At 42.1% G+C, this 24,872-nt stretch overlaps 1 protein-coding gene across 3 annotated transcripts in view; it reads left to right on the top strand.

Annotated features, from left to right (window-relative positions):
- LCP2 (lymphocyte cytosolic protein 2) overlaps nucleotides 1-3,349 on the top strand; it is an 80,695-nt gene extending 77,346 nt beyond the window's left edge. For all 3 annotated transcript variants that reach the window (XM_044453878.1, XM_044453879.1, XM_044453877.1), the window contains one exon: nucleotides 2,314-3,349. In XM_044453878.1, the coding sequence (XP_044309813.1) occupies nucleotides 2,314-2,436 (123 nt within the window). In that variant the 3' untranslated portion in view covers nucleotides 2,437-3,349. The remainder of the gene's footprint in view (nucleotides 1-2,313) is intronic.
- Nucleotides 3,350-24,872: the final 21,523 nt, after the last annotated feature.

Genomic DNA, 24,872 nt, shown 5'->3' with positions numbered 1-24,872 from the left:
GGGGGGGGGGGGGGGGGGGGGGGGGGGGGGGGGGGGTTCTGGATAATACGGCTGATGGTCTTGTTAAATCCCTTGTCAGTCTTTGAAACACAGCAGTAACCCAGGCAATTGACACAATTACCCCTGAGCACCCTTTCTATAGTAGGACTTATACACCTCTGTGGTATATCTTGGAGCTGAGAATGATGAAACAAAGCAGGAGACAAGCTTGAGTGCAAATGGAAGAAATATCCTAATGGTTGCAATCAAGCCCTGGTATGTGCTTGTAGTGAAGTATACTTAGAGGCAATTAGAGCAGCAAAGAAACATCTCACTGCTTCTATTCAGTCCTCCATTTACCATCCAGTGGAGCTTTCTAAGGTCATCTGGGGCCTACTACATGTTGGCCCTGAGGACATCTTAGAGCTATCAGAAGCCCCCTGCAATGTATTTGCTAGGCACTTTCAAGATAAAACCTCTTGTATCTGCCAAGGCTTAGACTCCAAAGTTATTGTAGTTGGACTGTGGATATCTCACCTGATTCATCTTGGTGAAGTACTGTTGGAATGAGTTCCAGCTAGTACAGCTTGACAATATTGTCAACGGGCTTGGAAAATTTTGTGTGACCAAATCTGTTTGTGCGATTCTTGCTCCTCTTAGCTTATAACATCTAGCAGAGAAGGAACAGCCAGCTGGGCCAGGGAGATAACTAATGTCTCTTTATGGGAGGTAGTGGTCCCATGCCACCTGAAAGAGGTAGTATTGAGGCAACTCCTGAAGAAGCCCTCCCTGGACCCAGGAGATCTCAAAAATTTCAAGCCAGTGGCAAATATCCCCTTCCTGGGCAAGTTTCTTGAGCAGATGGTGTCCAACCACTTCCAGGCACTCTGGACACCTTTCCATTGGGAATTCGGTCTGGGGTTCAGCACAGAGATTCCCTTGGTCACCCTGCATGATGACCAAAACCAAGAGAGAAGAAGGAGAGTGTAAGCATGTTGGTAATCTTGGATATCTCATTAGCTTTTGATACCGTCCACCATGGTATCTTTCTGGGGCTGCCGGCTGAGTCAGGAATAAGAGATATTATATTACAGAGGATCCACTCCTGCTTGGATAGCTGGATACAGAAGAGAGTGCTGAGGTGATATTGAACTCTCTAAGATGTGGTTCTACCAGGTGGATTTTGCGCCCCATGTTATTTAGTATTTACAGGAAACTGCTGAGCAGAGGTATCTAGAGTTTGGATGTCACATAGCTCTATTTCTCCTGTCCTGAGGATGTGGATGTGCTAAACGGATGCTTGGCTGAGACAATAGGTTGGATGAGGGCTAACAAACTGAAGCCCGATCCTGACAATATTGAGATGCTGTTAGTGGGCACTCCTTCTGACCAGATGGAAGGAATTCAACCTGTTCTGGATGGGGGCTGTATTCCCCTGAAGGAGTGGTTCATAGTTTGGGTGTCCTTCTTGAGTAATCTTTGTCTCTTAAGGCTCAGGTAGCCTTAGTGACACAGTGTCTTCTACCAGCTTCAGTTGGTGGCCCAGCTACTCTCCTATCTGGACAGGGACAGCTTGTGCAAAATGCAGCAGGCAGATTAATAACAGGAACCAGAAGGTCCAAATGTGTAACACCCATTCTGGTCTGCTTGAATTGGCTGCCTATATGCTTCTAAGCCCAAGTCAAGGTGCTGGTTTTAATTTATAAAGCCCTACATGGTTTGAGGTCACGTTGCCTGACAAAATGCCTCTCCTAGTCACAATCTACTCACAAACTGCGATCAAGATCTGGGGCCTGCCTCCCAAGGAAGGCTTGGTTGGTGGCAACAAGGAAAAGGACCTTCTCAGTGGCAGCCCAATTCTGGAACAAGCTCCCCACTGAGACCCACCAGGCACCAACTCTAATATCTTTTCAGTGTCAGCTTAAGACTGCCTGCTACAGCAGGACATTTAATTAGTTTTATATTGTATTGGGGAATTAAGTCAACTGTTTAACAGTACTTGTGATTTAATCTGTTTAAGCTATTGTTGCTTTTTAAATTTGGTTGTAAATTTGACTTTAAATTTTGTACTGTAATTTTTACAATGTTTTTATTGCTGTCTGTATTTTATATTTTATCTGCCACTGCATACTGCCCAAAGAACTTCAGCTAATGTTTGCTATAAAAACATTAATAATATTAAGGACAAACATAGTTGTTATCTAATCTGTCCTCAAAAAAGCAATTTGTATAAAACTGAGTAGTTCCAGAAAAGCCAAAATTATGATGCTTTAGCTTGCTCTACAGTGGGAATCATTGACTGAAAGACATTTTGTGATTTTGTAAATTACACAGGTTTTTTCTTCAGTGACGGACATCATTGATTTCTTCAGAAGAATGCCTCTTCTTCTGATAGATGGAAAGGATCAATGTTCAAAGAAGCAATGCACATTAACATATGCGGCTGAAGTGTTTTAGAAGACACATTCAGGAAAAACTGGTTCAATTCCACCTTATTTATCTTTGAAAAATGAATGAATGCTCTCAGTTTTAAATTCCACCCCCCATCCACATACAGATGTTTGTCATTTGCATGCATGTGACACCCAATTGTCTGAAAAATACAACTGAAAAAAATAGGACTAAGACTATTTTAGTACAGTTTTCTTCAAGTGGAAAGACTTCTTACCAATTAATAAATTTTACTACATGTATAAATTTTACTACAAGCTTACAATACCAAATACACTGAGCTGAGGATATCTTAATGCAGAGGAGGGTAAGGGAAGGCTCTCCAGATGTTCCACTGCAACTCATACTATTCATCATTATTGCTATGCTGGTTAAGGCTAAGGGGAGTTGCTGCCCAACATCTAGAAAGACGCACACTTCCCACCTCTGGCTTAATGTGTTTTGAATTTTCAAGCACAGCATGCATGCTGTTTACTGTGTATCTTGTATGGTGACACCAGCACATTGTATATTTGCATTTACAGATAAAGTATGCATTTTGGATCCATTTTTCCACTACAAACTTTGTTCTCAGGTCATAGAATATCGGTTATATCCTATACCAGTATTTATATTCCTTCAGTCTATTGCCTAGAGTTCACAAGCATCAGAATGATATACCATTAAGTTCAGGTAGTTGTTATCCTTACCTACCAGCAGCCATACTTTCAATGCAACTGCCATCACAGGCCAAGATCCAGCTAAATTTAAGACTGTTAAGTCCCATGGATTTTAATGCTAGAAAAATCCCTATCTTTGTCCAGTTGTACCTGTGTCTGGAAAGTACCTTTGTTGTAAAACTGCTTATTGCACACTGTCAAATTTAAACTGAAGTATTGTCCTTTTATTATTGATACTAATAAACAGAATGCTGAAGTAACTCCTAAATCATCACCATTTTAGTAGTAAGAAAAGCCACAGCATAGCTTACAAAACACAACCATTGTCATTTAAAAAAATGTGTACTGTAGCAAGATAAAATGAAAATGAGCCAATAATTATTTATTATGCATAATAACATTTTTTTTTAAAATCAAGGACATAATCCCATGCATGTTTAGACCGAAAAAAGCTCTACAACTCCGAGGATGCCCTAGGCAGCATCCTGGCTGTAAGACTTGATCTTGTCTAAACATGCAATGGATTTGTTTGATCTTTGAATTGCATGTTGCAATGCAAAGAATCAATTCATAAACATGGATGCGGTCTCCTTTCAGTGATAATGGCAACAGTGGAAAACAGTCCAGATATTTCAAGTGGCGGCCAGGATGCTGACAGGGACCAGTCGTTATTCTCATATAACACCAGTCCTCTACCAGCTACACTGGCTCCCATTTGAAGTCCAGGCCCAATTCAAGGTGTTGGTTTTGACCTATAAAGTCCTGAATGGTTTGGGACTGGGATACCTGAAGGATCACCCCCTTCCCTATATGCCCTCACGCCCCTTAAGATCAGCGAGGGAGGCCCTACTCCCTGAAGGAGGTAAAAAGGCCATATACTTGGAGTAGGGTTTTCTCTCTGGTGGCACCCAGATTATGGAATGCACTCCCCAGAGAAGTTTGCCTGGCACCTAGCTTATACTCTTTTCAGCATCAGGTCAAAACCTTTTTATTTAACCGGTATTTTAAAAACTATTATTAATGTAACAGTTGCGTTTTATGGCTTTTACCACTTGGATTATTTTAATATATGTAATTTTATTGATTGTTTTAATGTTTTGACTATGAGCCATCCCGAGATGCCTTGCATGGGGGGACAGCATGCAAAAGTTTTAAACAAACAAACAAACATTCAGCCACCATACTAAAGTTTGAAATGAGAAACCTCCAGTCCCTATGGCCCTATGGGGGTTCTCCACTGCATCCTGACCTGGTTTCCTAAAGTCAAGGCAAGCATTCCAATAAAACCCTTTATTGCAGCAATTCTAATAATAAGCTATTGATGTTCACAAGAGAATACAACAAAGAATGCCCCAGGCAAAAGTCCAGTAAGGCAAATACCCACCACAAAATGCAGCTCCCCAGGTATATCTCACAAAGCTCTTAAATCCAAAGGTGGGGAGCTTTCTAGATTTTCAGCACACTGTCTCTTACAAGGAGTACTGTTTAAATACAGAGGAATGGCTATTAAGGATTATTGCTGGCCAGTAGATTCTGAAAAGGAACCCTGTCCCTCAGACCTGTCCCATTTCTTCCCCTTCCTCTTTTGTTGATGACAGACCAAAGGATACCCCCAAAGCATTTTTGCCTGCAGAGACCCCTTCCGCCACCCTGCTCCCAGGGCTTATGTCCCTGGCTAACAAGAAGGCACCTTCCTCAAAGCCAGGGTTGGCCACAGACCCTTCAGGACCTCAGCAGTGGGAGGCCTGGGAGAATCAGTCCTCAGGTACTGGTTACTCACAGCTGAGCCTAACAGCTTTTCAGAGTTAAATTCCATGTTGGAAGCAAAAGCTCCCTCCAGACTGGGGCAAGTTCCCACACAGAGCCCAGCAGCTTCTCCCTCTGGCCTGCCCCCCTACCATGCTCTCTTCTCTCATCTCCACACTTATCTCCACATTTTTCCCTGCTTCCCACTGGGGTAGGAATCTGCTTGGTTGAACCTGAGAAGTGTGGGAGAAGGCTGGGTCTTTCAGCCCTGCCCACCATTGGAGCAGAGACCTAAAGAAACTCTACAAGGTAGACTCTGAACCTGTGGCAGAAAAAGGTTCCCCAACCCTCGCCTAAGTATGATGTGAATAAACCACAACAAGCCCTGAACTTGTGGGCTCTCAATTTCCTTCCCTTCTTCCTGTGGATTTCAGAAGGGTTTAGAAACTTTGCTCTCATGTTTGTTTAACAATGGTATACTATACAGGCCTATAAACGGTGATAAACTGTGATTAATATTAACCTTGGTAAATTTAAAAGAAGTATAACTTCAAATATAGTATGAAACTGGCTTGCATATGTTAAACATAGTTGATGTCACCCTCATTTCTGGTTAGGCTTTATGCATGATTGCGATACCGTCCACCTGGCAAATGTCCTTGGAGGGGTTCCCAGTAACTCTGACATGTTGGGAGAAGAAAAGGGAGGGAGAATGCGTGAGCTGAAGGTTCAGTGCAGTTCATTCATATTGCACTAAAGCATAGATCAGCATGATATCAAACACAGGCACTAAACTGTAAAATGCCCAGAGCAAAGGATGTTTTACAAAATTTGAAATACATTAGACAGGTTTGAAATTAGTTTGTTCCACCCATCTACTCCTTAGGAAAATAACTAGGAAAACTTTTTTTTTTTTTTTTTAGCCCACAGTTCTTTCAAAAAAACCTTTACATTGACAAATATCAAAACAAATCACAGTACTTTGTAATTTTACCTGCAACATTATCAGTGAATTTGGATCGGATTTACCTGAACTAATTCTGTATTATTATATTAGCGAAACTATCTTTATGCTTTGGTAAGACAAGGTACTGAATGTATATTTTGGATATAACACAGCCTGAAAATATATTTCAAAAGTAGACACTCGTTTTGCATCAAGGAAAATTAGAGCACAAGGGGTGAATAAAGCTTTTCATGCATAGTTAAGTGGTGCAAGGGATGAATTCACTGCTGCATTATTTGCAGTAAACTAATACAATTCTTAAACGAAAATGAAGTTTAAGGTTATACCTTATAATATATACATCCAATACTCAACTTGTAAAACTCTGAAAAATGAAAAGACCTTATGCTTAGTTAATGTAAGTAATGCTAGCAGCATAAAAATATCTTAGTGACCCAAAGAAACCTACAGCATGTCATTCAAAACCTCAGTTGCAGACACACTTTGTAAAAGTGGTCCAAGTGAGCATTATGATGAAGACACATTAAAAGTTAGCAAGTTCTGTCTTTATTTTCCACTTTTGCCATTTTAAATCTCATAAATACTACTACTACCAATGAGAACAAAAATAAATGGAACTAACAGTTTGGAGTTTGATCTTCTTGGTTCTTTTCCACAGATTCTCTTGAAGTATCACTTTGTACTGGATGAGTAAAGTTCAGAGTAAGATCACAAAGCAGCAGCTGGGTTTTGACTGTAAAATAATATTAGTTTGATCTGTTAAAAGTTATATCCTGCTTTTCCACGTGGGATGTCTAAGGATGGTTACAGCATAATCCTATGCATGTCTACCCAGAAATAAGCCTCTCTGAATTCAGTGGCGCTTATCTTCAAGAAAGTGCAAATAGGATTGCAACAGAAGGCTGCAGTTGTATATTCACTTACATGGAAAGATCCATTGAAGTCAGCACTTCTGCCTAGATTTGCACAGGATTGCACTATTAGTAGTTACATAGCAATGTGAAGTATTTAAAACGTTTCAAATATCATCCCCACACTTTACAGCCCTGTGAGGATTGTTATCCCCATAAAGCAAACTGGGAGTGGGGCTAAGTAGGAGTAGACAACATTACAAGCTCGTGGCAGATTTGAACCATTCTCAGGCAAGCAAGCAAATGCAAACACAAGAACAGCACCCATTATAGAGATTAGGTTCTATCCGATGCCATTTCCCTTGTGCCTGCTGCACAATGGCCACTTTGGGGGCAATCCTATCACCACTGTCCTTGATGCACATCGGCCTCCTCACTCAGAGGTTTACATGCATCCAGTGCCTGGCATAAGGAGCAGTGATCTTCACCACCACCACCACCACCACCACCAGTCCTTGCACTCTCTATTTCATCTAGATGGCTTTTTTCCTCTCTGAAAAGAACTGGGGAAGGAAGCAAGCTATGGATTTGGTATAAGCCATCAGCTCCAGCCTCCTCCCTCCTCACTCCCTGGCTGGCACACCTATCTCCCCGCTTTCCAGTTGTTTCTCCACCAGCTGTGGCAGATGATGGGCAGAAATTGGCTCAACCTTCAGAAGTTCAGCACCAAATCTGCAGGACCTCAGAACAGGGATGCCAAATACTCCTATGGCCTCCAGACAATGTTGAGAAACCATAAATAAAATAATCTACTCCCCGGTTTTCAATTAAAAATACACTTAAAACATGGGGTTGTCTATATAAAAGTTACTCAGCATGTCTAGATAGCACAGTCTTGACATTCATGAACCTCAATTCTAAATTCAGATACATGTATGCCTATTAAGAATTATACCCTGCTGTGTTTAATGTCAGTAAAGGCACAGTCCTGTATAAGTTTAGGCAGAAAGAAAGCTTACAACTCCCAGCATGCTGGCCTTCTTTCCATCTAAACTTGCTCCTTACAAGCCACAGCAAAAGCCAGACAGTTGAAATCAGCCATCTAAATCTTTTGCAGGGTGGGAGAAGTACAGAGGCAACTATTACTCCCATGCTTCTCCTACCCCCAGCAGCATGTCCAGGCAGCCATATTGGATCGTGCTGTTATGCATTGCACACACATGTATATACTTATTCATGTGTATTTGCACGCACATGTGTGCATGTGTGCCCTTTGGAGTAACTTTCTTTGTTCTAATAATAGTGCTATAATAGTGATCTAAGACAGTAATTACCAATAAATTTATTCAGTTCAGTTGATATTTTATCCATATTTTTAATTGCACTCTCAATAGTAAATTGCTGGTCAACATTCTTGGACATCTGAAAAGACACACATGAAATCAGAATAAGGCCTTAGGCTACCTTGCTAAAGTTTTCCTTCCTCACACTTGTACATCCTTAAAGGATCACTTGTTCAAAGCTTTTAGGAAAAAAAGATGAAGCAGGACAAAATAAGAAAAACAGCTTTCTCTTAATCTACAGCTATAAAGTCCCTTGGGTTCATTTAAAATATAAATGCCATTATTTTCAGCCAGAAGCATATATTCCCCTAGTACAAATTCACAACTTAAGGATACATTTTTCAAAGGAGAAAAGGAAACAAGTAGGGTGTTTGTTTGTTTGGGTATTTTTACCCTGTCCAATACGTTGCGGGTCTCTGGATGGCTTACAAGTCAAAATCCAATAAATACATAGAAACCCAAATAATACAAAATAATCCACGACTGAGCATAAAACATTAAAATTACAGAAAAATAAAAAGGTCTTGACCTGGCACCGAAAAGCATATGATGTCGGCGCCAGGTGGACCTCTCTGGGAAGCGCATTCCATAGCTGGGATGCCACCACAGAGAAGGCCCTTTTCTGAATTTGATCTTTCCTAACCTCCTTCAAGGAGGCTTCCTGGAGCAGAGCCTCTGCTGCAGATCTTAAGGAGCGGGTGGGCATGTAGGGAAAAAGACGTTCCTTTAGGTATCCTGGTCCCAAGCTGTTTAGGGCTTTATAGGTCAATACCAGCACACTATTAGTTAAGATTTTTAGAGTTAGTTAGGTATTAGTTAGGATCTAAATAGTTAAGACACCCACTAAATGATTAAACATGCAACCCTATACATGGTTAGACAGAAAAAAGGCCGAGCTCCTAGAATACTCCACCTGCCACAGGCTGGCAGGGGAGTGCCAGGAGTTGCTGATTTTTTTCTTTCTAAACATGCATAGATTGCACTCTAAGTGATTCTCACACATTCTTCTACTGAAGCTTATATCTATCTAACTAGAAGCATGCAAGGAAGAGGAGGGTTTAGGTGTCAGCACAAGGCCTTATGGCTTGCTGCAAGTAATTTTACTAGGCAAACTAAAAAGAACTGTCTGTTAGTCAGGGAGAACTGGCAGCTGAGATCCTGTGGCATTTTCAGGCCTGTAACTTTACATCTAAGTCTGCAATCCTATATATGCTCACCTGGAGTAAGTCTCATTAAGCTCAATAGGTTTTGTTTTTGAGTAGGCATTTGTAAGAATTATTGTAAAGTGTACAGTTGTGATTTTCCTAGAAAGTGCTTTGAAAATAGAAAGGCATTCAGCTTCTTCTATATGCAGTGCAGATAAAACTATCTCATTGCTTGTAAAAGTAAGAACAATCATTGAAGAGTTCCTATTGAAAAACTACGTTTAAAACCCTTCGCCACAAGAGGGTGCCATTATATTATAATGGGAATACTGGTTCCTTCAAATTAGTATTATGGTAATCCCTTATATTTTGGATATTTTATTACATTACTCACAAGAACTTATCAGATACGCCATCCAAATGAATCTTAGGTAATGCCATTTGTTACCATGATGATATTAACTACTGGAAAAACTGCGAATACTTTGTGGGTTACAAGTATGTCTACGAGTGCGAAACACTACTTCTAAAAAAGCCCACTCAGTTACTTCAGACACATCATGGGAAGGCAAAACTCAGTGGAGACTGCCATCATGCTAGGGAAAGTCGAAGGCAGAAGAGGACCAAATACGAGATGGATCAACTCCATAAAAGAAGCCGTAAGCTTGCGCTCGCAAGAGCTGAGCAGGACTCTTAATAACAAGGCATTCTGCAGGGCATTCATTCACAGCAGGGGTCCTCAAAGTTTTTTACCAGGGGGCCACTTGAAAGCTGCCGGTGCTGGGAGGCGGCTGGAAAGGTGGTGCCGGCGGTGCGTGCGGGCCGGGGCGTGGGCGGGCGCGCGCAGTGAGGGGAGGCGAGGCGAGGCGAGGCGGGCACACGAGGAAGCAGCTTGCTTGCTTGCTTGGAAATCGTTCTCTCCGAGCGAGCAAATGGCGCGCGGGGCGAGGTGGGCGGCAGCGGGCGCGCGTGTGGGAGCGGGCGGGGACGCGGTGGGTCCAAATGGGCATGGCGGCCGGAGAAATGGGCCTGGAGGGCCGGATCCAGCCGCCGGGCCTTAGCTGGAGGACCCATGATTCACGGGGTTGCCGTAGGCTAGAGTCGGCTTGAGGCACATGGCTACAATAGTGGTACAAGCCAGAAATCGTATAAAGGACAGAAAATGGGGAGTGAATCTGAAAAATTATGTGCTTGGTTATTTGGCAGAAAAAAGAACATTTTAAATGTTTTAAACAGGCCAACTCCAGTTCTAGTACTACAGTCGCCGATTAAATTAACTGTTTGTTTTTGTTTTCTTTTATCCCCTACGGGATATTTTTAAAAGCTGAGATGTTTCCTGGTAAATCCACTCAAGACAAAGTGACGAACGTGGGAAAATCCTATAGATTTTGAGGGAAATGAGTTTACTGAGAATAAAGAAAAGGGCTGCCGGATGGGTGATGAAAAGCTGATTTGCTGACGGAAATCAGAAAGGAGGGTAGCCCTAAAGCTCTGTGGAGTCACCAGGTGAGGGATGACCGCAGCGAGCCCGAGCGGCTGCGTTTAGCATTCCTGCCCCCGCCGACCGCGGCCACGACGGGCCACAAGCAGCCCCCACGCCTCAGTATTGCGGCTCGCGGCGGCGGCTCTCCCAGCGTTACGCCACGCGGGGTCGCCGCGGGGAAAGCCTCACCGAGCAGCGCGTGCCGCCGGCCTTGCTCCGAAGGGTGGGAGCAAAGAAGCGCTGCGGCTGCGGCGCCGCATCGGGAGACGGGCCTCGGGCAGAGCAGTCCTCCGCAGAGAGCGTTTCCCACATGCTTTCCGAGGGACAGTCCAGTGCACGCCGGGAGCTGTAGTTTTGCAAGCCCACCGTGCACACGCGTGAAACGAACGTGCCCCTTCTCGACCTGTCGCGGGGCGGGGACAGCAGGCCGATGTGGTCTGGGTTCCACGTTCGCGGAGGGCCTGGTGCTTCAGCGCTGCTTAGGAATTATTATTATTTTTATTATTATTATTATTATTATTATTATTATTATAACATTTCTATGCCGCCCCTTGCCGAAACCTCAGGGCGGCTTACAACATGATAAAATACATTGAAATACAATAGTACATAATAAATTACCATTAAATACAAAAATACAAAAAATACATTGATTTACAAATATAAAATTAAAATTATCAGTATAAAATAAAAATATAGGAGGAGAAAGAGAAGGAAGAAGAAGTTGCCCTGGCCAGATCATATGTTTTAACAATTGAAATGATGTTTAAATAAAAAGGTCTTTACCTGGCGCCGAAAAACCAGTAACGACGGTGCCAGGCGGACCTCTTTGGGGAGTGAATTCCATACGTTGGGCGCCACCGCAGAGAAAGCCCTCCTCTGGGTACTTACTCTCCTAATTTCTTTCATGGAGGGTTCCCGGAGAAGGGACTCTCCCGCAGATCTCAAAGGGCGGTCGGGCATATACGGACGTAAGCGCTCGTTCAGGTAGCCAGGACCCAAGCCGTTTAGGGCTTTATAGGTCATAATCAACACCTTGAATTGGGCCCGGGCTTCAATGGGAAGCCAGTGAAGCTGACGGAGGACTGGAGTCATGTGAGAATAACGCCCCATCCCCGTCAGCAACCTGGCAGCTCTATTTTGCACCAATTGAAGTGTTCGGACTGTCTTCAGGGGAAGCCCCACGTAAAGCGCATTACAGAAGTCTAGGCGGGAAGTCACCAGCGCGTGTGTCACCGTCGCCAGGCAGTCGTACTCCAGGTAGGGGCGCAGCTGATTAATCAGCCGAAGCTGAAGAAGGCGTTCCTCGCCACCGCTGTCACCTGAGCTTCCAGTGAAAGCTCCGGGTCGAGGAGTACTCCTAAGCTGCGGACCTTATCCCTAAGAGGGAGTGTTGCACCATTCAGGACCAGGTCAAATCCACCCTCTCTGAAACCCGATCCGCCAACCAACAGGACCTCCGTCTTGTCTGGGTTGAGTTTCAGTTTATTGGCCCTCATCCATTCCCTTACCTCGGCCAAGCACCGGTTCAGCAGAGCCACTGCCTCACCTGGATTAGTGGAGAACGAGAGGTAAAGCTGGGTATCATCAGTGTATTGATGATTCCGCAGCCCACACCTCCTGATGACCTCTCCCAGTGGTTTCAATGACTGCTGCTCAGCTATCATTTGAGTGCCCTTCGCCTAAAGCATAACATTGCAAGAAAAGTGGCTTTTCCGCAATACTATGTGACTGTTGCACAATTTGCGACAAATAGGAAAAGTTACTGGGCCAGTAATTTGGGAAGAAATTATAAAACCACGTATTAAATAAATAAAACCACCGAAGTTGCTGCATGATTCTTGAGTGTTGCAAATGGGCCAACCAGGTCCCATTCCTGGTGAATGACCTCCTTCCTTGCTATGTACTGGTGGGAGTGGGGTGAGTGGAAAAGAGGGGTCACGAGTGGATGCACCAGGCGCTATTCCTGGTGAGCAACTTTCTTCCCTGCAGCAGTGTGCCTGGGGCTTGGTCCTGGGGAGTGCCCCATGAATGCTGGGCATGTTTGCCAGGCACTCAGACTCTGGGTCTCTGCAAAGTGGGCCAGAGTCAGGGAGCTGAGCCCAGGGAATCCAGTGGGTTCACATTCCTACTCCTGAATCCAATTGTAGGTGCCCCCTCCCCACGCACAGGAGCCCTACAGAAGTACAGGAGCAAGAAGCTGCAATATATCATGCAAGACTATTTGTACATCTAACCTCGTATCACTCTGACTGGCAGAAGCTTTTCAGGATCCCTGGCAGAGCTTTGGACATCACCTGCTACCTATTGCTAATCTCAATAAATGAGAGCAGGTCCTGGCCCAGCAATTATCTATTTGCAACATTTTTATTTTGCTCATCAACCAAGTCCTCTGAGCAAGTCACAAAACTTGCAAATCAATATACTACAAAATACAGCACAATATCATTAACAAAATGTCATGACTCTGAAACTGCTGCCATGACAATACCATGATTTAGCCTCTAGAAACATTTCATTCTACACCAGGCCTCTGACAGAGGTTGAACTTTACGAAGCAAGCCTGTCCACCCTAAATGCTTAAGTGCCACATATCAAGCCTGAAATCAATTGGCTTTACAAATACCCAAGCCTTTACCATTTCACATGAACTCCAAAGGGAAAAGAACAGCAAATGGCAACAGAGGGTCGCAATGCTACTTTTAAGATTAGCGCAGAAACAGGAATTCCTGTTATATTTGTCCTTCAGGCTTGAATTAGGAAGACTACAAAACCTACATTTTAAAAGTAACGTTTCAGGAGTGAGTACTGAAATGGGTTGTTGCTGTGATAATAACCGACATGTAAAGCAATATCCTATGGTGCCTGTGTGTGCTGGCTGGACCCACTGCTACTGCAATGGGGAGCCAGCTGTTCTTAAAGTGACCCCAAATAAACGGAAACACTTGCTACTGGAATGGGCAGGTCAGCAGACCTTTCCCTATCTGGAATGGTGTGTTCTGCTCTTTTCTGGGATTCCTTTATGGAGCCCTAACTCCCAGTAAGATGAGTTAGCACTTCACAGCTCTTGTGCGGAGCCCTTTGCATACTGTCCATGAACTACAGAATTATTTATAAAAAATTCATAGAACCACTTAGCAAGTCTCCATGGGCCTGTGTTTATGAAGCATGCTTTAAGAACTGAAAGAATCCACTCGTGGAGTTCCTTTTTCACCAAAGTAAACATAACATTTGACATGAATTATCAAGTTCAGCAGTTCTGGGAAAAATTAAGGGTGTAATCCTAAGCAACAGAGAAGAGCAATGGAAGTAAGGCTTGCCTTTCCATCCTTTTTTGTTTGTTTGTTTTTTCTGCATGAGCTTCTGAGACCATTTGGAGAAGTTGCACTGCTGGGACTAGGACAGAAGACACCACTGGGTGCAACAGATCCCAGCCTCCATGAGGTCATTCAAGGGCACCTTTCCAACTCTAGGAAGAAGCTATCAAACTTCTTTGTATGGTGACAGGGTGGGGTGGGGGAGCGGCTGGGATGCAATGCCGCTCTCCCGAAGTGTCGATGGCTTGAGGAGGGTGACACCAGTATATGCTACGGCTTCTGGGGCCCTCTCCCAGAGACCATAAGATTTTCCGCCAGTTAAACTAGCAGATTCCTAAGAGAGAATAGAGCTTGAGTTGGACAATAGGTATTCTGTAGCTTGCATTTCCACGGTTTCCAAGTGAACATAACCAGGACTCCTTTTCAGACTTTGCTGATTCAACATGGCAAGGAGGGAGAGTGTTTGGAGGGGGATGTTTCCCTGTGCATACATGGCCCCATTGATGTACATACGTTAAACTCTTGTGCAGGGCTTCTGCCTATATATAACTGCATACAAAAGCAAATCTTCTTGTCCATAATTAGACTTTAGTCCATTCTCACTGCCAGCTTGCTGGGGTATACTTGCACCAGATTAAAGAGATCCAGTGACATTCAGTATCTGAATTGGTTAATACTATGCAAATAGTATTTTAATCTAATGTTGCACCTGCCTGGTGGTCACAGTGCCAATATTTTACTCAGGTGATATTTCATTAAACACAATTAACCAACTCCATTCTTAATATGATAAGTTGCAGCTTGTTCAGTTAGCATAGCATAAATAAAATCCTATTTTGTTTAAATCAAATTTATCCTACATAGTTTAATGGACAGAATTGATTTAATATATTGCAGCTTACCCATCTAAGCATCCACAGATCCAGCTGTTAACTCATTTTTAATCACTGATCATGAACAGTCTAGAATATTTATCACAGCAGCACATTTCCAACAACGAAGTTAATATTTCAAGTACAAATACATAAGCGCTATTTTAATTTAAAAAAATAACTAAATGTGGACGCTCTGGCAAAACCCAGCCAAGTGATGAATTATCCTGTAGGTGGCATAGTGCAATACACTGGACGAATTCTACCTTTGTAATTACCTCACGGTGTTTCCTTGTAATTATGTTTTAGGCTATAATCTTTCATATACTGGATATATTAAATGAAGTATGAGAAGAATTTTAAAATCTATGTGATTACTCACTGCCATGCTGTGCAAATGCATGTGTGCTGCAAACTCTTAGAAACGTTCTCAACATGGCATATTGATTCAAATGTGAATACTTTTATTTCCAGAGTGCTATAAGAAGCAGAGATATGGAGGGCACTCCTTGCATTTAGAGTTGCCTCTAAAATGGACTTTAATTTTTAAACTGAAAGAGGAAGTTTGACCAATCTTGAAGTTGTGAAACCTCACCTTCCATGGTCCAGCTACTAATGGAAGAGAGAAGAACATGCCTCGGTCCAACAACCTGCGCTTTTGGCTGTGCTGATTCTACCAGCCTTCACAACTATTACTTGCAAGGGCTCTGTGGCATTGCCCAGATCTTCTTTCCCCTAACATAACATCTGAAGGAAGAATCATTTCATTTGTGTGTTGCAACTATATTAATTTGATGGTGTTTCTCATGGCAGGTAAAATGATACACACGATATAGCATAGATCGAAATGGTCAGAACGGAATTCCTAAAATTAGAGGGTTAACAACATTAATCTCTTAATCTGGCTGAAGAAATACAGGAGGAAGCACACAGGAAGAACTGTGTCCACATGCTATGTTCCCAGGAGCCCTTGCACTCCTTTGAGGATTGCTAGAGCCCGCTCCTCAGCGGGAAGATCAGTGTTGGTGGAGAAGCTACCCTGAGAGACTGGATCTTCCCCCGCAGTGACGATGGAGAGCAGTGGCATATGCTGGGTCGCACACTGATTCCACGCGGGGAAACTTGCCAGCGCTCCGTGGGAAATGAGTGCACTTCAACAATATGCCTCCGAATCGTCTGCCTGGTGAAGGGTGAGTGAGCAGCTGAGTGAACGTGGAGAATATGCCCTGAAGGCAATTACTCTGAAAATCTCTTTTCTGGAAGATACAATGAACATTAGTGGGAAAGTACTAGCGGAAGAGTTTTGAAATATTCATTTACAGATGAAATAGCTTGTTGGCTTTATGGTGCATTCAGTTCTAGTAATTTTGGGTTTCTGTGACAAGATTAAGTACCATGTGTTTATATAAATGCAATATAAATTTATTTCTGGTTTTCTAGCTTCTCTACTGAATTCTGAAGATTTTCTAACAAACCCAATATCAACAGTTATGGTAACGAACCGTGGTATATTCTCTCACAAGAACTCGCTTTCATGCTAAATTGATTTTGTTCTGGCATTTCTCCATGAAAATGAAGTAAAGATGGCTAAAGTGGGTGACTGATATGAATAGTTTAAAAGTCAGCATTTGCTTCCTTGCAAGTAATTTTCAGTCTAAAGGATTTCTGCAAATTGATCAGTTTGGACCCAGGAGTCAACTTAAACACACACACACACACACACACCCCTCTACACAGAGGGCACAATACTTCCTCGGTGCAAGAAAGTTCTTGGGCAGTATTCACTGGCACCTTGCACACCAGCAGAACCCACCACTAGCGCAATGGCAAGTAGCCATTTTGTCAAGGAAGCAGAAACACTTCCAGAATGGGGCAGGTTAATAATACTTTCAGAAGGGAGCCCAGCTGACCTGTCCTGATCTGCAAACATGCATTTCCACTTGTTTCTAGAGTTCCTTAAAAATGAACAAACTGTAGGCTAGCTGTAGGCTCCACTGGTGCAAGAGAGTGCATTAGGAGACCATATCATGCATATTGGATTGTGCATGATATAATTTGTAAAATTGTTTTTTCTTTGCCTAAAACCCCAGGGAATGTGCTTTTTTCCCCAAGTCCTACACTGTCTCTTAGTTTATGTCAAAATAACAGAAGTGCTTCCTCTCCTCTCTGTACCTTCGTTTTTCAACCCTGTTTTTCAGGCTTCCCCCGCTTTTCCCTTTTGCAACATTACTCCCCCCCACCCCATTCACCTTTGCAACATCAATAATAAGGTGCCTGACAAGGAGATCCTATTTGATTGCTGACGATGAGTTCCACAGACACCTGTTACATTCTGGCATGTCTCAGTCCGTATATCCCAGGCCTGAAGCAGTTGCTCCTATTTGGTGTTTCTTCTGGTTCTCCCCACCTGTCACAGGTATTGACATGGAAGCAGCTTGAGGAATTCAATAGCATATAATGATCGCAAATGATTGCTCAACTATTTGAAGAAAAAGATCATTGAATTCACTTCTTACTGTAAAATTTATTTCATGCGGATCGTAAAATGTTAATAAAGTAAAAACGAATACTTACTTGCATTGCAGTTAGAACAAAAACAAGCAAGCACAGAGATATCTTCAGATCTTAAACTGCCAATGAAGTCATACTTCAGTTGTAATTGAACTGGGCATCTCTTTAATCAGTATTATCTCCAGTTCCATCCTGTAAGGTTACAACACATACTGGCTATAATGCTGGGGTGACTCCTAGGATTTGACTGATTTTGGTTTCCCTACTTTTAATTCTGGAGATATGTAGGTGCCATTTGTGCAATTATCATTTTAATTTCCACAATCTCTTCAAGCAATCTGTTGTCAACGGCTATGTAATTTTGTTAATAACAATTCAGCTTGCTAATGATGAGCTAGATCAATAGATATTGACTTTAATGCACTGGTGGAGCCAACGGCCTTTCGGAGCACATACTAATTTACACAGAAATCTAGTTTATGAATAAGAATAACTTGTCTCTCATAAATGAACATTCCTCCCAATATGAATGTTCCTTCTCATTGACCTAAAATGAATTCTGTGTAAACACTTAAAACGGACCCAGCACAGACCGAACTTTAAGGAGCAGACAAAAGTTGCACAGGTGTCCCTCCTTTCTGCATACAGGTGGTTGATGCAGTGCAGAGATGCAAGAAAATGCCATATACAAAGTCGGGTGTTAAAACAACCCACCCAACCCAAACCAACCCCCATTTCCAAACTCTGGTTTGCAACCCAACCCACATTCTCCAGCATTATATAAAACTAAGCACTTTCTGCAAAGCTTTTGCAGCCTTGCTCTGGATTCTTCTCCTCCATTCCAGTTTCATTGTATGATGAGCATAACAAAAATGACACTTAGCAATTTGGCAGGTAAAGCAAAAGTGTGCTTTGGGTTCTCTGGATTAGACAGAATGGCTTAATTAACGACTAATGTCTAGTCTGCCATTATTGGTGACATCAGATGTCCTTGTGTCATTACAGTGATTGCATTGATCCCTGGTTGGTCATGTTCTGGTATAAAGCCAACATCTGCTTGAAAGAATCGCTTTCGAATACTTACGTGTAAGAGAATCTACATCCTGTTTTAGCCCTAAAAAAAACCCAAACATTTTACAGTGAAACATGTAAACCGTTATATGATTTGTATCCAAAATGGAGTTTTAACTGCACGATTGATTAAAACTAAGAGCAAAAATGGAATCAAACCTTAATTAACCAGCTGAAGAAAAACAAACCTATCCCAAAGCTAGTAATGCACCCGCCCCCACAAAACAAAAGGAAAACCTTAACAACTTCTAAAAGTCAGAAGTAGGGGAACCAAACAATCTACTTACCCCTAACGAAGAACTGTGTGGAACTCAAACACATCCTTTAGTAGAATTTGACCCAGTAAAAATATTACCTGAGCCATACCGCTCCTATCCTAGAAAACACTGAGATGACTGATTTCGACCATCTTAATAAGAACAGGCAGAAAGGTGGCTGAGCCGCCACCTTATATTTTGGCTATGTCTGTTATTTCTTCTCTCTACCTTCTGGGATGCCTGAAAAGCCCAGCTCCAAGGTTGTGCTTATGACCCCTGAGACATAGAAACACAGAAACTGAGTGAGTCAGAAGGGGTCTTCTGGGACAACTAATCTGACCTCTGGCTCCAGCCAGCTCCGCTCATGGCATGCCTACCATGTACCTGTCCAGCAAGTCCTTGAACACCCTCACTGATGGGTTGCACCATCTCCTGTGCAACCACACTGTTAAAAATCATAAATATCTCAACAAATATCCCACATATTACTAATAGGATATACTGATCCAATCCATCAGCCAAAGAACCAAGGGCCACTGAGAAGCTGCAGCCCTTTCCACCCAGACTAAAGATCATGGCAACAGGGAGACTAACATCAGCTAGAGAGGGAGCAACTCTTCTGCCCTCCAGAGAAGGAACTCCAATAAGAACTTTGCCACTAAGAGCTGTTTCCAGAGATGTTCTCTTTCTCTTCTTTCCTCCCTCCCAGTCCCTTGATTGTAAGCCCAAATGACTCACTGGCTTTGGGAGCCTTTGGGAGCTATGAAGTGAGGTAAAATAATAGAAAGGAAGGAAAGAAATGAGTTGTCCAAGGATTAGTCCTTACATGGCCAAAAGAGTGCCATCTGTACCCAAGAAGAAGATGGCAAAAATTCTCATTGTTTGCATTAGTGCATGTATGTATGGTCAGAGCTCTCTAGAGACATAAGCTGGAGAATTCTTACAAACTAGGATAATATCTTAGTAATTTCTTCCTGATACCTTCTACTGAGCTAGACAAAAGTTTCCTACACTTTATGTACTAGCTTGTGACCTGTTTGGAATGGCTAACGCTTAATCTTCCTCGGTATCCTAACTAAATCAAAGGTGCATGATATAACTGCTTTTTGGCTATGATGGAGTGTCCTGAATTTTTTCTCTCTAGAAAAATAGTGCACAAGAAGTGCCAAGAACCTTTCCTATTGCTAAGCTGGAAATGATAAATATTCATCTTCTTCACCTGGAAATTGCCTTTCCTTTAGCACTCTACTATTTTGTCAGACTTTGTTTTTGAAAACTATACCTGGTTTCAGATCCTCGAATTTAGTGTAACTGCAAGGACGATCTTGACTAATTGTTTTTGGAATGGCCAGCTACATAAGTGCCCACAAACTGTACGTGATTCCAGAGGAGGCATTAGTGAAATAAACACCACCTCACTCCTGGGCTTCTTGCTTTTGACGATCAAGGAAACTCACATCTAAGTTATAACATAAATCAAAATCTTCTATAACAGCACTGTTAAAACCATTCCAGTCTTCTCCCAGATTAATAGGCCCTATGAACAGAATGTGAATTAGTCTTCAGAAGGTGAAGAGCAGTTCATCTGTCAAACCAATCTAGACAGGGTGCTCCCGAAAGAGAATATCACTAATAAAAAGGCTCTTTTCCCTGACGGAAACAGAAGGGAGGAAGCATTTCCCTGCATTCCCAGGTCCTTTCATTAGCGCCTTTATAGCTTACAACTGCTACTCTGAGTTGTACCTGGAATCTAGCTGGAAGATGGAATGTCTCTCTTAGAAGAGGTGGAATATCATTTTGTGCCCATGGCACAGTAACCAGGTGCTTACATTTCAGATCAGTGGAACAGTTTTCAGAGGCATCTCAGTATAAATCATATTGCACTGATCTAATCAGCATATTTAAAAAAGTGGTATGGTGGTGCAAAGCCACTTACGGTTTCAAATCTCATGCAAGTTTCTAACTGAACCACTGATGATCTCACCATGTCCCTAACAAAGCATTCCAATTCAGGGAAGCCTGCAGAAAGGATGTGAGGTCACATTAAACTTATTAAATTGCACGATTTATTCTAGGATAAAAATCTCTTACACAGGGGCACCTTGTGTTTTCTGTTTCATAAATATGACATTCCAGATTTAAGCATGGTTTTAAAAATACACGTATTCATGCATCATAGGTAAATATTGCTTCTTTTAAAATGAATGCTTTCACACTGATGTAACACCTAATTCAACTTGCAAATATATGAGAGATATCATTTATACATAGCATTACTTTAAAAACCTTAAGCCGTCTTCATATTCACTCATTAGTACTTTAGTCAAGAGCATGACAGAAAAAGAATACAAAGCAGGATTAGTTCTTTCAGCCTCAGACTGTTTATTATCTCTTGACACTACTTGGAACATGCAAATCAATCTTCCCTTCATCCTGAAGTTAAATGAGATGCATTTTTAAACTAAAACAAACAGCATCTCTAAGAACATTTCCAAGTTAATTGCCAATCTGTGGATAACATAGCAGCTCTTTTCCATGCTGATAACTGTCAGAGCTAAATCTATATAAACAAAGTGACCTCTGAAATTCAAATGCACTTTACATGTGCAAGTATTTGCGTTCTAGTCTATGTATGGTTTTTTTTTTTGTGGTTGGTTCCCCTTCCCTTCAAATTTCTTTGCTTGTGGCTCTACTTCAGATGGGGATTACTGTTTTTCATCACAGTTTTACATGAAGACATTTGGTTTCTTTTTTAATGGAGTTATCCCTTTGTACTGCAGACATCTCTATCTATCTATCCATCCTTTTATAACACTTTTATCCCTTCTATATCCTAACCAGATCTCTAGATAGCTTAGAGAAGACAAAAACCATAACAGCACTTGAATAAAACATAGTCTTCAATGTATAAAAATATACACTAAAAAAAAGCCATTCCGCCGTTAAGATACTGGCTGAATAAAAAGGTTATGGCCTGGCACCAAAATGAGCAAAATGGCACCACCAGATGTACCTCTCTGAAGAGCAGGTTCCATAGACAGGGTGCCACCACAGAGAAGGCCCTACCCCCAAGTAGCCACTCTTCTATCCTCTTTCAAAGAGGGTTCCCAGAGAAGAACCTCAGCAGAAGATCTTAAAGTTTGGGCAGGTGTATATAGGACCTTATACATTATCATTAAAGCCTTAAATCAGGCCCAGACTTCAATACAGGTGAAGATGATATCATACTGGCATTATATGATCCTGTCTTTCAGTCCTAGTAAGTAGCCCAGTGGCTCTATTCTGTACCAACTGAAGTATCTGCACCATTTTCAAGGGTAGCCCCATGTAGAGTGCTTTGCAATAGTCCAAATGGGAGGTTACCTGAGTGTGGATTACTGTTGCTAGGCTCTGCCTGTCCAGGTAAGGATGTAGTTGCTGGACCAGCCGAAGCTGCTGGAAAGTACTCCTTACCACAGCAGCCACCTGAGATTCCACAGGTAGCTCTGGGTCAAGGAGGCCCCATCCAGAACAGGGTGAATATCACACACCTGGACAGATCCTCCTATCAACAGCACCTCCATCTTATCTGGATTATGCCTCAATTTATTGGCCCTCTTCCAGTCCATCACACCATCCAGGCATCCATATTCCTTGAGTTCAGTAAATACCTTCTTTAATTACCATGAAAAAGGTTAAAATTCATTTTCAAAATATTGAAACTTACTTCTTAGTTCTATATTTCAGTGCCTGCCCTGGTTCGTAACACTGCAAAATTGCTATCCTTTACTACAATAGAATTAGGCTAATGCTACATGGCTACACATAAATGTTCTCCTTTTATAACATAACTCTGAGTTACCAAATTTGCAGAAGTGAGAGTTCAAACCAGAACAAATCTCATTGTGGTTCATGAAGATACGTATTGTCTATTATTGCAGATTATTACTTTAGAATTAATGCCACTGGTCAAGAACACACTACTGGCAGTCATGTCACATGCCATTAGTAATCATTTTAATCTTGTTGGTTTGTGACATTTTCTTCTATGTTAATATGTACTGTCATGTTTACAGCATCATCCTTTTCATATGTTTTGTGATGAAGCACTAAATTGCAGCTGTGCTTCCAGCAGCACATACACCACCATGTCACTAGTTGAACATCCAGCACAAGAAGTTGGAAAAGCATCTAGAGCAGGTTATTATATGACCTCAACCTGATCCAAAATAATGTGCTTTCTACATGATGATTTAACCCACCACTTTACAGAGGATGAGTGCAATACTCTGAGTTTAAGAGCTGCAGCTATCCTGATTGGATTGCACCCTGAGTATCACAGTTGTGTGATATAGTAAAACTGAGGACACCTGGACAGTAACCAAATGGAACAACAACAACAACTACAAAAGTGGGTTTCATATGCTGTTCTGTTTTTCAGATTTTGAGATGTGAGTCTCTGGCAAGTTCTCTGACTGCGCAGCTAAAGAATACAGCCTCAACTACAAAATCTTCAACTGTTGTACCTTATAGAAAATCAGTAAGTTGGTTCACATGGCGTAATGTGGGATTGGTCCCCACTACACACACACACACACACACGCACATTGAATACAAGCTTATAAAATGAATAAAAATAGGTATTTATTGAGGGTACTATTTATATAATTGAATGAAGTGTCAGTTTTCAAATCATAGGGTGAGATTGCTTAAATGTACCTGGGTTAAAAACTATGCTTGGTAATAGTTCCTAATGCCTGGTTACAGTTCAGCTACAGTTAACATGCTCTGTTACCGTTCTCAGCAGCTTTTCCCAAGACCAGACTTCCCTAGGCTTCATCCCAGCTAATCCCACACAAACAGAAATGGAAGTGGAAGTGCAGTCTTCCACTTTCTCATGCTCTTCCGACTGCTCCTGGCTTCTAGGATGGTCCGGAGGTTTCAGGGACCACTTGGTAAAATTTATTCTGGTCACACCTGTACCTGACACCCTCTGCTGCTTCCTTGAAATTTCACCAGAGCATTACAGTGTGGCTTCTATCAGATCCAGGCATCAGCTCTTCTTCCAGAAGGCACCTGCCAGACACAAAGACTCGCTTCTTTTTCAGCTCTCTCTTCCAGCCCTCCGGAGCCCTCTTCCAACTGTCCTTCTCTAAGTGCCTTTTTTCTAGATTCTTCTGACCAAAACCTGTGACCAATCGTTTTCTTTATGGACTTTTTAATTACCAAATGTGTTGACCCTTTAACCAGCCCAGCTTGTACTTTACGATCTGCCTTGTACCTATATAAACAAAAGCAGCTTCTCACCATACATATTTTCAAATGATCAGCTTGAAGCCTCCATTCCATATTGACTGTAACCAAGAGAGGCGCAGCTATCTTGGGCCAATACACAATGGCAAAGCAAGCTTCTGACCTACTCAGTTACATTATAGCCACACTGAGAGGTCACTCACAGAATGCAAAGACCACAAAGCATAAATAGGCAGATAAACATACGGGAGTCCTTCGCAAGGGAAAAGCTGCAAGCATAACTTTAGCATCGATGCTCGCTTGAACTAGCCCAGGAACCTGAAACTACTTGAAAATGGCAGACTGGGCATGATTGGCACATATTCGTTAGGCCCTGGGCTCACTGCAGCAACTATATTATGTTCATCACGTTTGTGGAAAGTGAAATCAAGAGCCAGATAGAACAGTGCATCCAACTCTGGTGCAGAATTGACCATGTGTGAACCTTGAAGGTCAGAAACCTATAATATCAAAATAGCTGGGCTGGATGTAGAATATCTCTGAGTACTGCACATACCAGGAATGTATCCATATCATCTCACTCACCCATGTGGTACTTTCTTACATATATATGCAGAGCAGCATGGAACTAGACTATACTGGCATGGATCCCATTTTTAAAAGATAGCATTTGAATCAGCGCTAATAGTTCATTTAATATTCCATTCCACAATAGTTCAATCCACAATAGTTTGGAGCTTAGTACCAGTTCCTAACTAATTGCTGAAGATGGGAAGAATATAACCATATATAAGCTTAAACTTATACAAGCTTGATTTTGAAGGCTTTAAAGTACATCTATAGCTATAAAAAAGATTTGTAGCTGTGTGGTCTGATCTGTACTTGTTTCCCTAACTAGACAGGTAATCATGCATGTAAACTGGTTATGTGTGCCAGATGGATGAATCTGTAGTTTTGCTGCCTCCAACATCTGACTTTAAAAAAAGGA

Source organism: Varanus komodoensis, unplaced genomic scaffold (genome assembly GCF_004798865.1).
Source record: "Varanus komodoensis strain SLA01 unplaced genomic scaffold, ASM479886v1 scaffold7_1, whole genome shotgun sequence".
Classification (NCBI taxonomy): domain Eukaryota; kingdom Metazoa; phylum Chordata; class Lepidosauria; order Squamata; family Varanidae; genus Varanus; species Varanus komodoensis.
Note: the sequence above shows the minus strand (reverse complement) of the source record. Positions and strands in the feature narration are given on the sequence as shown.